The sequence below is a fragment of the Mytilus californianus genome, unplaced genomic scaffold (genome assembly GCF_021869535.1).
Source record: "Mytilus californianus isolate M0D057914Y unplaced genomic scaffold, xbMytCali1.0.p SCAF_6, whole genome shotgun sequence".
Classification (NCBI taxonomy): Eukaryota; Metazoa; Mollusca; class Bivalvia; order Mytilida; family Mytilidae; genus Mytilus; species Mytilus californianus.
This window is the reverse complement of record NW_026262712.1, coordinates 2,557,919-2,576,537: the sequence shown is the minus strand read 5'-3', so window position 1 is coordinate 2,576,537 and position 18,619 is coordinate 2,557,919. Positions and strand designations below refer to the sequence as shown.

At 33.7% G+C, this 18,619-nt stretch overlaps 1 protein-coding gene across 1 annotated transcript in view; it reads left to right on the top strand.

The window, feature by feature from the left end:
• LOC127705481 (uncharacterized) overlaps positions 1-18,619 on the top strand; it is a 166,390-nt gene that overhangs the window by 61,824 nt on the left and 85,947 nt on the right. The window contains exons 2-4 of the mRNA XM_052209797.1: positions 9,490-9,665; positions 11,843-11,866; positions 12,502-12,594. Of these exons, the coding sequence (XP_052065757.1) occupies positions 11,849-11,866; positions 12,502-12,594 (111 nt within the window). The 5' untranslated portion in view covers positions 9,490-9,665; positions 11,843-11,848. The remainder of the gene's footprint in view (positions 1-9,489; positions 9,666-11,842; positions 11,867-12,501; positions 12,595-18,619) is intronic.

The window sequence follows — 18,619 nt, the reverse complement described above, 5'->3', positions numbered from 1 at the left end:
TTCTTTTGATATGCTGAATCTAACCATGTATTTTGATTTTGGACATTGGACCATAATAGGTAAATTTTGAAAAAATTCAAGTTCTTAGACCACATTCTTTCTGTGTCAGAAACCTATGCTGTGTCAAATATTTAATAACAATCCAAATTCAGAGCTGTATCAAGCTTGAATGTTGTGTCCATACTTGCCCCAACTGTTCAGGGTTCGACCTCTGCGGTCGTATCAAGCTGCGCCCCAGCGAAGCATTTTATTTTTCTAGGAGTTGCGCCCCTTTGAACTTATTTGCTTTAATGTACTACTGCAACAGTTTGTCATCGCAACTCCTCTCAAACCACACAACAGAATTTCATGAAACCTTTTCAGATAATAAGGACATACTATGTAGATGTGCATATCGACAGGAAATTACGATTCAATTTTTTTTCTAGGAGTTGCGCCCCTTTGAACTTATTTGCTATAATGTACTACTGCAACAGTTTGTCATCGCAACTCCTCTGAAACCACACAACAGAATTTCATGAAACCTTTTTAGATAATAAGGACATACTATGTAGATGTGCATATTGACAGGAAATTACGATTCAATTTTTATACGACCGCAAAAATTTTTGCGGTCGTATATTGGTATGGCGTCGTCGTCGTTGTCGTCGTCGTCCGAAGACACATTGGTTTTCGCACTCTAACTTTAGTTTAAGTGAATGGATCTCTATGAAATTTTACCATAAGGTTCAATACCACAAAAGGAAGGTTGGGATTGATTTTGGGGGTTATGGTACCAACAGTTAAGGAATTAGGGGCCAAAAAGGGGCAAAAAATAAGCATTTTTGTAACTTCCAGACATAACTTGTGTGTTAGTGTATGGATCTCTCTGACATTGTACCACAAGGTTCCATATCACAAAGGGAATGCTGGGGTTGATTTTGGGGGTAATTGCCTCAAAATATTAGGAATTAGGGGCCAAAAAAGGGGCAAAAAACAAGCATTTTTCTAGTTTCATAACAATAACTTGTGTGAAAATGTATGGATCTTTCTGAAATTGTACTACAAGGTTCCATATCACAAAGGGAAAGCTGGAATTGAGTTTGGGGGTAATTGCCCGAAACGTTTAGGAATAAGGGGCCAAAAAGGGGCCAAAAAACACATTTTTCTAGTTTCCAGACAACAACTTGTGTTCAAGTGTATGGATCTCTCTGAAATTGTACCACAAGGTTCTATATCACAAAGGGAAAGCTGGAATTGAGTTTCGGGGTAATTGCCCGAAACGTTTAGGAATAAGGGGCCAAAAAACACATTTTTCTAGTTTCCAGACAATAACTTGTGTTCAAGTGTATGGATCTATCTGAAATTGTACTGCAAGGTACCATACCACAAAGGGAAGGCTGGGATTGAGTTTAGGGGTGATGAATCATAAGGGGGTTCAAAAAATTTGGGGGGGGGGGATTTTTTTTTTTTCCTTTTTTTTTTCTTTTAAAATTTTCCATTTTAAGTTGGTTATTTCTGATTTATATTTAAAAGCAAATAATAATGATATGGTAGGAGATACACACCAAACAGTATGTGTAAATTATTATATAATAATGTAGAAAGTCTTATAACAACAACACTGGAGGGACTGCTGCAGAAAATTTATTGATCGACATGTTTCGGTGCCCTAGGCACCGAAACATGTCGATCAATAAATTTTCTGCAGCAGTCCCTCCAGTGTTGTTGTTATAAGACTTTCTACATTATTGTGTTTCATCATAACGACCCTGCATACCCGAGGTATCCACTTCAGGGACTCTAACTCACTACAGACTCACCAGGCGTTGGTTCACTTTCGTTTGTAATTATTATATAATAAGTATTGTGCAATAGCAAGAAATTTTCAATTGCACAGTATTGCACAATAGCAAGAAATCTTCAATTGCACAGTATTGCGCAATATCAAGAAATCTTCAATTGCACAGTATTGCGCAATAGCAAGAAATATCCAATAGCACAATATTGCGCAATAGCAAGAAATTGTCAATTGTGCAGTATTGCGCAATAGCAAGAAATATTCAATTGCACAGTATTGTGCAAAAGAAGATACTTTGTATAAATTGCTTATTTCTTGACCAATTTCAATGGGGTTTTATTCTTGAATTCTTGGGGTTCTTTGATATGCTGAATCTAACCATGTATTAAGTTTTTGGATTTTGGGCCCTGTTTTTAAATTGGTCCACATTGAGGTCCAAAGGGTCCAAAATTAAACTTTGTTTGATTTCATCAAAAATTGAATTATTGGGGTTCTTTGATATGCCGAATCTAACCGTGTATTTAGATTCTTAATTTTTGGTTCCGTTTTCAAATTGGTCTACATTAAGGTCCAAAGGGTCCAAAATTAAACTAAGTTTGATTTTAACAAAAATTTAATTCTTGGGGTTCTTTGATATGCTGAATCTAAACATGTGTTTAGATTTTTGATTATGGGCCCAGTTTTCAAGTTGGTCCAAGTTGGGGTCCAAAATTAAACTTTTTTTGATTTCAACAAAAATTGAATATATGGGGTTCTTTGATATGCTGAATCTAACCATGAATTTAGATTTTTTATTTGTGGGCCCCGCTATCAAATTGGTTCATATTGAGGTCAAAAGGGTCCAAAATTAAACTTTGTTTGATTTCATCAAAAATTGAATTCTTGGGGTTCTTTGATATTCCAAATCTAACCGTGTATTTAGATTTTTAATTTTAAGTCCTGTTTTTTAAATTGGTCTACATTAAGGTCCAAAGGGTCCAAAATTAAACTTAGTTTGATTTTAGCAAAAATTGATTTCTTGGGGTTCTTTGATATGCTGAATCTAAACATATGTTTAGATTTTTGATTATGGGCCCAGTTTTCAAGTTTGTCCAAGTTGGGGTCCAAAATTAAACTTTGTTTGATTTTAACAAAAATTGAATATATGGGGTTCTTTGATATGCTGAATCTAACCATGTATTTTGATTTTGGACATTGGACCATAATAGGTAAATTAAAAAAATTCAAGTTCTTAGACCACATTCTTTCTGTGTCAGAAACCTATGCTGTGTCAAATATTTAATAACAATCCAAATTCAGAGCTGTATCAAGCTTGAATGTTGTGTCCATACTTGCCCCAACTGTTCAGGGTTCGACCTCTGCGGTCGTATCAAGCTGCGCCCCAGCGAAGCATTTTATTTTTCTAGGAGTTGCGCCCCTTTGAACTTATTTGCTTTAATGTACTACTGCAACAGTTTGTCATCGCAACTCCTCTCAAACCACACAACAGAATTTCATGAAACCTTTTCAGATAATAAGGACATACTATGTAGATGTGCATATCGACAGGAAATTACGATTCAATTTTTTTTCTAGGAGTTGCGCCCCTTTGAACTTATTTGCTATAATGTACTACTGCAACAGTTTGTCATCGCAACTCCTCTGAAACCACACAACAGAATTTCATGAAACCTTTTTAGATAATAAGGACATACTATGTAGATGTGCATATTGACAGGAAATTACGATTCAATTTTTATACGACCGCAAAAATTTTTGCGGTCGTATATTGGTATGGCGTCGTCGTCGTTGTCGTCGTCGTCCGAAGACACATTGGTTTTCGCACTCTAACTTTAGTTTAAGTGAATGGATCTCTATGAAATTTTACCATCAGGTTCAATACCACAAAAGGAAGGTTGGGATTGATTTTGGGGGTTATGGTACCAACAGTTAAGGAATTAGGGGCCAAAAAGGGGCAAAAAATAAGCATTTTTGTAACTTCCAGACATAACTTGTGTGTTAGTGTATGGATCTCTCTGACATTGTACCACAAGGTTCCATATCACAAAGGGAATGCTGGGGTTGATTTTGGGGGTAATTGCCTCAAAATATTAGGAATTAGGGGCCAAAAAAGGGGCAAAAAACAAGCATTTTTCTAGTTTCATAACAATAACTTGTGTGAAAATGTATGGATCTTTCTGAAATTGTACTACAAGGTTCCATATCACAAAGGGAAAGCTGGAATTGAGTTTGGGGGTAATTGCCCGAAACGTTTAGGAATAAGGGGCCAAAAAGGGGCCAAAAAACACATTTTTCTAGTTTCCAGACAACAACTTGTGTTCAAGTGTATGGATCTCTCTGAAATTGTACCACAAGGTTCTATATCACAAAGGGAAAGCTGGAATTGAGTTTCGGGGTAATTGCCCGAAACGTTTAGGAATAAGGGGCCAAAAAACACATTTTTCTAGTTTCCAGACAACAACTTGTGTTCAAGTGTATGGATCTCTCTGAAATTGTACCACAAGGTTCTATATCACAAAGGGAAAGCTGGAATTGAGTTTCGGGGTAATTGCCCGAAACGTTTAGGAATAAGGGGCCAAAAAACACATTTTTCTAGTTTCCAGACAATAACTTGTGTTCAAGTGTATGGATCTATCTGAAATTGTACTGCAAGGTACCATACCACAAAGGGAAGGCTGGGATTGAGTTTAGGGGTGATGAATCATAAGGGGGTTCAAAAAATTTGGGGGGGGGGGATTTTTTTTTTTTCCTTTTTTTTTTCTTTTAAAATTTTCCATTTTAAGTTGGTTATTTCTGATTTATATTTAAAAGCAAATAATAATGATATGGTAGGAGATACACACCAAACAGGATGTGTAAATTATTATATAATAAGTATTGTGCAATAGCAAGAAATTTTCAATTGCACAGTATTGCACAATAGCAAGAAATCTTCAATTGCACAGTATTGCGCAATATCAAGAAATCTTCAATTGCACAGTATTGCGCAATAGCAAGAAATATCCAATAGCACAATATTGCGCAATAGCAAGAAATTGTCAATTGTGCAGTATTGCGCAATAGCAAGAAATATTCAATTGCACAGTATTGTGCAAAAGAAGATACTTTGTATAAATTGCTTATTTCTTGACCAATTTCAATGGGGTTTTATTCTTGAATTCTTGGGGTTCTTTGATATGCTGAATCTAACCATGTATTAAGTTTTTGGATTTCGGGCCCTGTTTTTAAATTGGTCCACATTGAGGTCCAAAGGGTCCAAAATTAAACTTTGTTTGATTTCATCAAAAATTGAATTATTGGGGTTCTTTGATATGCCGAATCTAACCGTGTATTTAGATTCTTAATTTTTGGTTCCGTTTTCAAATTGGTCTACATTAAGGTCCAAAGGGTCCAAAATTAAACTAAGTTTGATTTTAACAAAAATTTAATTCTTAGGGTTCTTTGATATGCTGAATCTAAACATGTATTTAGATTTTTGATTATGGGGTTCAAAATTAAACTTTGTTTGATTTCAACAAAAGTGAATATATGTGTGGTTCTTTGATATGCTGAATCTAACCATGTATTTAGATTTTTGATTTTTGGGCCCCGTTATCAACTTTGTCCACATTGAGGTCAAAAGGGTCCAAAATTAAACTTTGTTTGATTTCATCAAGATTTGAATTCTTGGGGTTCTTTGATATGCTGAATCTGACCATGTATTTAGATTTTGGATATTGGACCATAATAGGTGAATGTCCAATTTAAAATTTTTAAGTTCTTAGACCACATTCATTCTGTGTCAGAAACCTATGCTGTGTCAAATATTTAATCACAATCCAAATTCAGAGCTGTATCAAGCTTGAATGTTGTGTCCATACTTGCCCCAACTGTTCAGGGTTCGACCTCTGCGGTCGTATCAAGCTGCGCCCTGCGGAGCATTTTATTATTAATTTGGGATGTACCGTTTCCGAGTTTTGGGGTTTTATTCATTGAAAAAGGGGGGATTTTCCAGTTTTCAGACAATAACTTAAAAACAATTTCACCAATTTGCAAGAAACTTTGGTGAATTGTTTATTTCTATCGACATGAGCTCCCTTTTGATTTTTATAAATTTCAGATTATACGTTTCCGATTTATGGGGTTTTATTCATTACAAAAAGGGGGATTTTCCAGTTTTCGGATAATAATTCAAAAATGCTTTCAGCATTTTTTATCAAACTTTGGTAAATTGTTTATATCTATTTTTATACGACCGCAAAAAAATTTTTGTGGTCGTATATTGGTATGACGTTGGCGTCGTCGTCGTCGTCCGGCGTCGTCGTCGTCCGGCGTCGTCGTCGTCCGAATACACATTGGTTTTCGCACTCTAACTTTAGTTTAAGTGAATGGATCTTTTTGAAATTTTACCATAAGGTTAAATACCACAAAAGGAAGGTTGGGATTGATTTTGGGGGTTATGGTACCAACAGTTAAGGAATTAGGGGCCAAAAAGGGGCCAAAAATAAGCATTTTCTAGTTTCCAGACAATAACTGTGGAACAGTGTATGGATCTCTCTGAAATTATACTACAAGTTTCCATACCACAAAGGGATGGTTAGGATTTGCTTTGGGGGGTTATGGCTCAAACCGTTTAGGAATTAGGGGCAAAAAAGGGGGAAAAACAAGGTTGTCCTGGTTAATGGACAAATACTTTAGTACAAAACATAATTTTAAGCAGTGTAAGGGAGATATATCAAATACATCATTGAAATTATCTCCCTTACACTGCTTTTAAATTATGTATAAAGTAATGGTTAATGAACAATAAAGATAATTTAAAACAGTGTAAGGGAGGTAATCCAAATACAACGTTTTGGTTACTTCCCTTACACTGCTTTTAAATTATGTTTAAAGAAATGCATATTTATAAAGGAAGACCAGTAAAAATATCTGCAAATGTTGCATCATTTTATTTTACAAAAAAATCTATATGAAAGATATGACACTATGTTTTTAATTCTTTTATAAAATAGATTAAGTTAGCACTATGGTAAAATTAAATGGGTAATTATGGTTGCCAACTCCATTGGAAATTTGAATTGAGATTATGACCATATCTTCAGGGAAAGAATTTTTTGGGGGAAAAAAGGGGGGGGGGGGATAAAAAGAAATTGTGGGGGGTCAATTTTTTCTCATTTCAGAAATTAAAAAGAATTATTCTTCAAATATTATTTTTTTTTCAAATTTCAAATATTGAAAAATTTCAAGAAGTAATCTTTAATTGCACAGTATGGCACATTAGATTTGTAAAATCTTTGATCACATTTATTTATTTGTTATGCCGAATCTAACAGTGTATTTAGATTTTTAATTTTGGGTCCAGTTTTCAAAATAGTCTACATTAAGGTCCAACGGGTCCAAAATTAAACTTTGTTTGATTTTAGCAAAAATTGAATATATGAGGTTCTTTGATATGCTGAATCTAAACATGTATTTAGATTTTTGATTTTTGGCCCAGTTTTCAAGTTGGTCCAAATTGGGGTCCAAAATTAAACTTTGTTTGATTTCAACAAAAATTGAATATATGGGGTTCTTTGGTATGCTGAATCTAACCATGTATTTAGATTTTTTATTTGTGGACCCCGTTATCAAATTGGTTCATATTGAGGTCAAAAGGGTCCAAAATTAAACTTTGTTTGATTTCATCTAAAATTGAATTATTGGGGCTCTTTGATATTCCAAATCTAACCGTGTATTTAGATTTTTAATTTTGGGTCCTGTTTTTTAAATTGGTCTACATTAAGGTCCAAAGGGTCCAAAATTAAACTTAGTTTGATTTTAACAAAAATTGAATTCTTGGGGTTCTTTGATATGCTGAATCTAAACATGTGTTTAGATTTTTGATTATGGGCCCAGTTTTCAAGTTGGTCCAAGATAGGGTCCAGTATTTAAACTTTGTTTGATTTCAACAAAAATTGAATATATGGGGTTCTTTGATATGCTGAATCTAAACATGTATTTAGATTTTTGATTATGGGCCCAGTTTTCAAGTTGGTCCAAATTGGGGTCCAAAATTAAACTTTGTTTGATTTCAACAAAAATTGAATATATGAGGTTCTTTGATATGCTGAATCTAACCATGTATTTAGATTTTTTATTTGTAGGCCCCACTATCAGATTGGTTCATATTGAGGTCAAAACGGTCCTAAATTAAACTTTGTTTGATTTCATCAAAAATTGAATTATTGGGGTTCTTTGATATGCCAAATCTAACCGTGTTATTAGATGTTTAATTTGGGTCCCGTTTTTTAAATTGGTCTTCATTGAGGTCCAAAGGGTCCAAAATTAAACTTAGTTTGATTTTAACAAAAATTGAATTCTTGGGGTTCTTTGATATGCTGAATCTAAACATGTGTTTAGATTTTTGATTATGGGCCCAGTTTTCAAGTTGGTCCAAGTTGGGGTCCAAAATTAAACTTTTTTTGATTTCAACAAAAATTGAATATATGGGGTTCTTTGATATGCTGAATCTAACCATGAATTTAGATTTTTTATTTGTGGGCCCCGCTATCAAATTGGTTCATATTGAGGTCAAAAGGGTCCAAAATTAAACTTTGTTTGATTTCATCAAAAATTGAATTCTTGGGGTTCTTTGATATTCCAAATCTAACCGTGTATTTAGATTTTTAATTTTAAGTCCTGTTTTTTAAATTGGTCTACATTAAGGTCCAAAGGGTCCAAAATTAAACTTAGTTTGATTTTAGCAAAAATTGATTTCTTGGGGTTCTTTGATATGCTGAATCTAAACATATGTTTAGATTTTTGATTATGGGCCCAGTTTTCAAGTTTGTCCAAGTTGGGGTCCAAAATTAAACTTTGTTTGATTTTAACAAAAATTGAATATATGGGGTTCTTTGATATGCTGAATCTAACCATGTATTTTGATTTTGGACATTGGACCATAATAGGTAAATTAAAAAAATTCAAGTTCTTAGACCACATTCTTTCTGTGTCAGAAACCTATGCTGTGTCAAATATTTAATAACAATCCAAATTCAGAGCTGTATCAAGCTTGAATGTTGTGTCCATACTTGCCCCAACTGTTCAGGGTTCGACCTCTGCGGTCATATCAAGCTGCGCCCCAGCGAAGCATTTTATTGTAAGCTCCCTTTTGATTTTTAAAAGTTTTCAATTTTACATTTCTGAGTTATAAGATTTTATTTGTTTATAGTCTGACAACTGATTTACTAAGTATTGCACAACAGCACAGTGTATTGCACAACAGCAAGAAATCTTTCATATAACCAATTTCAAGTTCTTGACTACATTTATTCAGAAACCTATAATATATCAAATATTTAATAACAATCCAAATTCAGACCTGTATCAACATGATCAAGCTTGAATATTGTGTCCATTTTTGCCCCAACTGTTCAGGGTTGGACCTCTGCGTGCGTATTCAGCTGCGCTCAGCGAAGCAGTTTATTTGTTTTGAATTCTTTTGTAACTTTTTTAACATGCAAAAATATGAAAGTCTGTCGGGTGTAACTAACTACCGGTGGGAAGGTCCGAACCTGTAAATGGAAGGTCACGGACCTCGGACCACCGCTAATTTGAACCCCTGAAAAGCCTTACTACTGCCCTTAGTATTTCAAAAATTCAAAGTTTTATAAACAGTTAATTTATAATTATGACCATATCAATGACAATTTATATGTTTAATATTTTATATAAATCTTTATTTGCAGATTCTTATCATTCTAATTGACTGTTGGCAGAAGGGGTGTGTTATATAAAGTGGCATTAAGGCCATGAAGACATACTGTACAATAACATGCTGAGGTTCCAATAAGAGTTTGACGAAGACTCACGTGTAATCCCTAATTGACAGTTGCAGAACTTGGACCAACAGATTTCACTTTGGGTATTTAACATTTTTAATCATATTGATAATCAGACATGGACTTTACTTAAACAAGTTTCTTTCAAAACAACATTAAGGCAAAGTGTACTCAATAAACTACTCCTCAGAATTTGTTTTAATTATTACAAATTTGGACTCTGCAGTCTGCTTGTAAAAATAAACCAGAAAATAAAATAAAAAAGGGGTTAACCGTTTTCTTTTTTGAAACATGAGATGTTGAAAATAATATCCCGCAATGGTGGTAAGTCGTGCACTTAAGGACATTTTTTGTTTTAGTTTTCTGTAGACTTAGCTTTGTTTTTTTACTACTGTGTATTGTCAAACTTGGTTACTCATAATTGTTTTTCATTCACTGAATGTACGATGTTGTTCCATACTGGAGCAGCTGACCCGGTTGGTTACATTCAAATTATAATGGCTTCAAAACCACGTGACACATTGAATCGTTATATCCAATCAAATTGCTCTACTGTCAATTAGGTGATTTTTTTAGTACAAGGCAATTATATTATTTGTTTGTTTGATATATATATTGCTTTGAAATAGTTTGCAATAAATTGGGGGTTTATTCAATAGGAAACCTCATTATTAGCCATGAAATTTGACATCAATGGAATTTTATATGAATATTTACTTATGGTCAGAATATCGATCTCTTTATATTGAACCAATATGAAAAATATATGTATATTGTTTTTTATTAACCTACTCTATATTCCTGAACAAAAATATGGCATGATTATCGTTTGTTTCCCAAAGTTTTTCTTTCAATTTGGATGGGTTTTTTTCGAGGGAAAATCGCGTAAGACGTAAGGTGCTTGCCATTTTGAAATTCTTAAAAATACGATTTGCTTGGCCTGTTTGGTATGCATTAAGATTGATGACGCTTAATGGAATGTAAACAAAGCAACAGAGGCCGGAAGAGGGATTTTCCGAAGTTCTGGAATGTGTTTAGGCATTCGGAAGTCAGGTTTGAAACGGCCATTAGAAAATTGGCATTTGTGTACAATACTTTAGAATAACAATGAAAACATATCTTTAGAATTTTTGTTTTGTTTAGAAGAGTAGAAAAAATGTATTCTGCACTAATTTTGTACGCTGGTATTAGCGTAGTGACGTCAATGTGGAGTTTTCCCGTGTGATAAGTACAATAACAAATTCCGAACGAACCAACATGATGACCGATTATAGACTACTGTAGGATATAATATGCCAAAAATAAATAGATTATATATAAGAGAAACTCGAGTTGTGAAATTTGGCAAGAATTTTTACATGATCAAGTTATTCTATTTCATTAATCCACAGAATTTTTTTCTAACATTGGTATATGTATATATATGATTCAAAATTGAACAACAAATGGATTGATGTAAAGGAAGTCCTTAGCAACCGTGATTGTTTTCAAGCTATATCCTGTGGAATTTAACCTTTAGTGGCGACATTATTGATGTGTACATTGACGTCACCTTGCACAATTTATACGCTATACAATGTATTGATATAAGTAAAGCTAATAAACTATTGTGCCTTGCCGCATGAAGAGCGCAAGTGTGTAACAGCCATTTTGCTATTAATTACTAATGCTTATTTAAAAGCGTATACTGTTCAATGGATTAGACAATTAGCTGACTTAAATTTTTAATGAATACTTTTGCTGCCCAATAAATGCGAATTGGAATAATAAATGTACTGCAAGTGATAACAAAGAAAATTACTGTTGGCTTCCAATAGTCAATTTCAATCGTCATTGTACAATGTTAATATTTGTACTTTCATCTTTATTTCACAAAATTTCCAGTCTCGATTGCTTGCTCTATTCTTTAGATACATAACAAAGCACAATATAATCATGATGATGGTAATTGCAGTAACAAAAGAAAATATTAACTGAACCATTATTTGCTCCACATGCACAGCTGAAAAATTGCATATTATTTTGAATGTGTTATTTACTGTAATGAGGTCAAATGTAGAACCCCCTTTAACAAACTTTAACAAAATAGAATCGATCAAATTTTCATTAATTTTAATGATTACGCTGATGATTTATCAAAAAAAAAATCTTATTTTATGTTTTTTTTGTTTCTTGTAGTTAATGCCCCTTAAAAATATTCCACATCAAATTACAACTCCTGTATACAAACATGTTAAAATGTTTTCTTTTCCTTTTGCAGGATATAATGGCAAGTTGGGATGAGGTAAGATTTTCTTCTTTAAAGTCAATGGTCATGTGACCTATGTTGTCTACAAATTGTACATAAAGATACAGGTGTGCAGTATTCTCAGAGTCAGTCAGTGTCATGTGACTTATGTCATGTGACCTATGTTGTCTACAAATTGTACATAAAGATACAGGTGTGCAGTATTCTCAGAGTCAGTCAGAGGGAGAATAGGAGAAATCAAAATGACTACAGTAAAAAAGAATTTCAATATACAAAATTCCAGGAGACAAAAAAAAAAAGAAGTGTAAGATATCATAGGATATTCACAACTCATTTTAAGTCAAAGAGAAACTGACGACTTCATGACAAAAAATGAAAAACAATGAAAATACAAGTATTCAAAACGTTACATAGAAAACTAGAGCCAGAGCAACACGAACCCCCCCCCCAAAAAAACCAAGGCTGATCTCAAAACTGATGCATAATTGTCTAAAGACTTTTCTGAAGAAAAAAAATCTGAAATTATAGACAACAATTTCACTCCGTCTTGGTAATCACTGTGTTTGGTATAAACTGTTAACTGTAAAAATGTAGCTTGTTAAATTCAATTATTACATTTATAATACATTTTATGTTCAGAGGAAAATGTGAAAACTTTGTTTTGCTTACAGAAACTTCTTACAGCTGCAGAGGTGGGGAATATAAAAGAGGTAGAACTATGTGTAAAGAACAAAGCTAACTTGGAATGTAAACGTGATGATTTGGTAAGTGAAGTAAAATGTTTAGCACACATAAAGTTATTTATTATATAGTACACACAATATAGATCTGTTAAACATTACCCTTGTAATTAGTGTTCAGTGATTCAATGTAAATTTCTGGTTATTGCAAATACTCTTGTCTTATATTAATCATTATTAAATATTAAGAAAAATCATTACACTATCCCAATGTATATACCGGTAGAACTCTTCTATTCCACAAAAAACAGTGTGAAACATCATTACACAACATCAATATATACAACTCTTGTATTCAACACACACAGTGAAAAACATCATTACACAACATCAATATATACAGCTCTTGTATTCAACACACACAGTAAGAAACATCATTACACAACATCAATATATACAGCTCTTGTATTCAACACACACAGTGAGAAACATCATTACACAACATCAATATATACAGCTCTTGTATTCAACACACACAGTGAGAAACATCATTACACAACATCAATATATGCAGCTCTTGTATTCAACACACACAGTGAGAAACATCATTACACAACATCAATATATACAGCTCTTGTATTCAACACACACAGTGAGAAACATCATTACACAACATCAATATATACAGCTCTTGTATTCAACACACACAGTGAGAAACATCATTACACAACATCAATATATACAATATAAAATTCTACATTGGCTAGAGGTATAGGGGGAGGGTTGAGATCTCAAAAAACATGTTTAACCCCGCCGCATTTTTGCGCCTGTCCCAAGTCAGGAGCCTCTGGCCTTTGTTAGTCTTGTATCATTTTTAATTTTAGTTTCTTGTGTATAATTTGGAGTTTAGTATGACGTCCATTATCACTGAACTAGTATACATATTTGTTAAGGGGCCAGCTGAAGGACGCCTCCGGGTGCGGGAGTTTCTCGCTGCATTGAAGACCCATTGGTGGCCTTCGGCTGTTGTCTGCTCTATGGTCGGGTTGTTGTCTCTTTGACACATTCCCCATTTCCATTCTCAATTTTAACTCGTTTTCAACACACACAGTGAGAAACATCATTGCACAACATCAATATATACAGCTCTTGTATTCAACACACAGAGTGAGAAACATCATTACACAACATCAATATATACAGCTCTTGTATTCAACACACACAGTAAGAAACATCATTACACAACATCAATATATACAGCTCTTGTATTCAACACACAGAGTGAGAAACATCATTACACAACATCAATATATACAGCTCTTGTATTCAACACACACAGTGAGAAACATCATTACACAACATCAATATATACAGCTCTTGTATTCAACACACACAGTGAGAAACATCATTACACAACATAAATATATACAGCTCTTGTATTCAACACACACAGTAAGAAACATCATTACACAACATCAATATATACAGCTCTTGTATTCAACACACAGAGTGAGAAACATCATTACACAACATCAATATATACAGCTCTTGTATTCAACACACACAGTGAGAAACATCATTACACAACATCAATATATACAGCTTTTGTATTCAACACACACAGTGAGAAACATCATTACACAACATCAATATATACAGCTCTTGTATTCAACACACACAGTAAGAAACATCATTACACAACATCAATATATACAGTTCTTGTATTCAACACACACAGTGAGAAACATCATTACACAACATCAATATATACAGCTCTTTTATTCAACACACACAGTGAGAAACATCATTACACAACATCTATATATACAGCTCTTGTATTCAACACACACAGTGAGAAACATCATTACACAACATAAATATATACAGCTCTTGTATTCAACACACACAGAAGAATAGACAATCAAAACACATAAGTAGTAGAAGAATAGACAATCAAAACACATCAGTAGTAGAAGAATAGACAATCAAAACACACAAGTAGTAGAAGAATAGACAATCAAAACACATCAGGAGTAGAAGAATAGACAATCAAAACACACAAGTAGTAGAAGAATAGACAATCAAAACACATCAGTAGTAGAAGAATAGACTATCAAAACACATCAGTAGTAGAAGAATAGACAATCAAAACACACAAGTAGTAGAAGAATAGACAATCAAAACACATCAGTAGTAGAAGAATAGACAATCAAAACACACAAGTAGTAGAAGAATAGACAATCAAAACACATCAGTAGTAGAAGAATAGACAATCAAAACACATCAGTAGTAGAAGAATAGACAATCAAAACACACAAGTAGTAGAAGAATAGACAATCAAAACACACAAGTAGTAGAAGAATAGACAATCAAAACACATCAGTAGTAGGAGAATAGACAATCAAAACACACAAGTAGTAGAAGAATAGACAATCAAAACACACAAGTAGTAGAAGAATAGACAATCAAAACACACAAGTAATAGAAGAATAGACAATCAAAACACATCAGTAGTAGGAGAATAGACAATCAAAACACACAAGTAGTAGAAGAATAGACAATCAAAACACATCAGTAGTAGAAGAATAGACAATCAAAACACACAAGTAGTAGAAGAATAGACAATCAAAACACACAAGTAGTAGGAGAATAGACAATCAAAACACATAAGTAGTAGGAGAATAGACAATCAAAACACATAAGTAGTAGAAGAATAGACAATCAAAACACACAAGTAGTAGAAGAATAGACAAAACACACAAGTAGTAGAAGAATAGACAAAACACACAAGTAGTAGAAGAATAGACAAAACACACAAGTAGTAGAAGAATAGACAAAACACATAAGTAGTAGAAGAATAGACAATCAAAACACACAAGTAGTAGAAGAATAGACAAAACACACAAGTAGTAGAAGAATAGACAAAACACATAAGTAGTAGAAGAATAGACAAAACACATAAGTAGTAGAAGAATAGACAATCAAAACACACATCAGTAGTAGAAGAATAGACAATCAAAACACATCAGTAATAGAAGAATAGACAAAACACATCAGTAGTAGAAGAATAGACAATCAAAACACATCAGTAGTAGAAGAATAGACAATCAAAACACACAAGTAGTAGAAGAATAGACAATCAAAACACATCAGTAGTAGAAGAATAGACAAAACACATCAGTAGTAGAAGAATAGACAATCAAAACACACAAGTAGTAGAAGAATAGACAATCAAAACACATCAGTAGTAGAAGAATAGACAAAACACATCAGTAGTAGAAGACTAGACAATCAAAACACATAAGTAGTAGAAGAATAGACAATCAAAACACACATCAGTAGTAGAAGACTAGACAATCAAAACACACATCAGTAGTAGAAGACTAGACAATCAAAACACACATCAGTAGTAGAAGAATAGACAATCAAAACACACATCAGTAGTAGAAGAATAGACAATCAAAACACACATCAGTAGTAGAAGAATAGACAATCAAAACACACATCAGTAGTAGAAGAATAGACAATCAAAACACACATCAGTAGTAGAAGACTAGACAATCAAAACACATAAGTAGTAGAAGAATAGACAATCAAAACACACATCAGTAGTAGAAGAATAGACAATCAAAACACATCAGTAATAGAAGAATAGACAATCAAAACACACAAGTAGTAGAAGAATAGACAAAACACATCAGTAGTAGAAGAATAGACAATCAAAACACATCAGTAATAGAAGAATAGACAAAACACATCAGTAGTAGAAGAATAGACAATCAAAACACATAAGTAGTAGAAGAATAGACAAAACACATCAGTAGTAGAAGAATAGACAATCAAAACACACAAGTAGTAGAAGAATAGACAAAACACATAAGTAGGAGAAGAATAGACAATCAAAACACATAAGTAGTAGAAGAATAGACAATCAAAACACATCAGTAGTAGAAGAATAGACAAAACACATAAGTAGTAGAAGAATAGACAATCAAAACACATAAGTAGTAGAAGAATAGACAATCAAAACACATAAGTAGTAGAAGAATAGGCAATCAAAACACACAAGTAGTAGAAGAATAGACAATCAAAACACATAAGTAGTAGAAGAATAGGCAACACCATGGCCAAGGGAGAAGACAAACAACAGCCCCTAAAACACTACACAGTTTTGATCCCCCCAAAAACAACCTTAAATACTTCATTACACTGATGAATACCACTCCAGTTTTTATGTTAGAGAGTTGCTGTCTGGTACTTCCTAACTGCATACAATTGAAATATTGTGATTTACTTCATTACACTGATGAATACCACTCCAGTTTGTATGTCAGAGGGTTGCTGTCTGATACTTCCTAACTGTATATAACTGTATATAACTGAAATATTGTGATTTAATTTATTCATGTTGTTATACTGATGAATACCACTCCAGTTTGTATGTTAAAGGGTTGCTGTCTGATACTTACTTACTGTATACAACTGAAATATTGTGATTTACTTCATTACACTGACGAATACCACTCCAGTGTGTATGTCAAAGGGTAGCCGTCTGATACTTCCTAACTTCTTAACTGCATACAACTGAAATATTGTGATTTATTTTATTATACTGTATGACACTTAACATACACTTTCATGGTATTCTACAAAAAAATTCCTTCGGTTTTACATAAATCTTGCATCATCATGACACAAGACATGACACATAATCATACAACAATCATTTACCACTTCTGTATTAAACATGACATGTGACACCTGATCATTCAACATTTATTTACCTCACTGTACTGAACATGACAAGTGACACCTGATCATACAACATTCATTCACCACTCCTGTACTGAACATGACAAGTGACACCTGATCATACAACATTCATTCACCACTCCTGTACTGAACATGACATGTGACACCACATCATACAACATTCATTCACCACTCCTGTACTGAACATGACATGTGACACCTGATCATGCAATATTCAGTCACCACTCCTGTACTGAACATGACATGTGACACCTGATCATACAACATTCATCCACCACTCCTCTTCTGAACATGACATGTGACACCACATCATACAACATTCATTAACCACCCCTGAACTGAACATGATATGTGACACCTGATCATGCAATATTCAGTCACCACTCCTGTACTGAACATGACATGTGACTCTGGATCATACAACATTCATTTACCACTCCTGTACTGAACATGAAATGTGACACCTGATCATACAACATTCATTAACCACTCCTGTACTGAACATGAATTATGACATCTGATCATACAGCATTCATTTACCACTCCTGTACTAAACATGACATGGGTAACATGTGACATAGCAATGACATACTTACACCAACATGTGACATTACCAAAACACTCTTATACTCAACACCAAATTGTGACATATCACTGACACTCTTATACTCAACAGCAATATGTGACATAGCAATGGCACTCTTATACTCAGTACCAACATGTGACATAGCAATGACACTCTTATACTCAGTACCAACATGTGACATAGCAGTGACACTCTTATACTCAACACCAACATGTGACAGCAATGACACTTTTATACTCAGTACCAACATGTGACATAACAATGACACTCTTATACTCAGTACCAACATGTGACATAGCAGTGACACTCTTATACTCAACACCAACATGTGACATAGCAATGGCACTCTTATACTCAACACCAAATTGTGACATATCACTGACACTCTTATACTCAGTACCAACATGTGACATAGCAATGACACTATTATACTCAACACCAACATGTGACATAGCAATGACACACTTATACTCAGCACCAACATGTGACATAGCAATAACACTCTTATATTTAACAGACACATGTGACAGCAAGGCCATACTTATACTGAACACCAACATTTGACATAGCGATGACACACTTATACTCAACACCAACATAAATGACACTCTTATACTCAGCACACACATGTGACATAGCAATGACACTCTTATACTCAACACCATCACGTGACATAGCAATGACACTCTTATACTCATCACCAACATGTGACATAGCAATGACATACTTATACTCAACACCAACACGTGG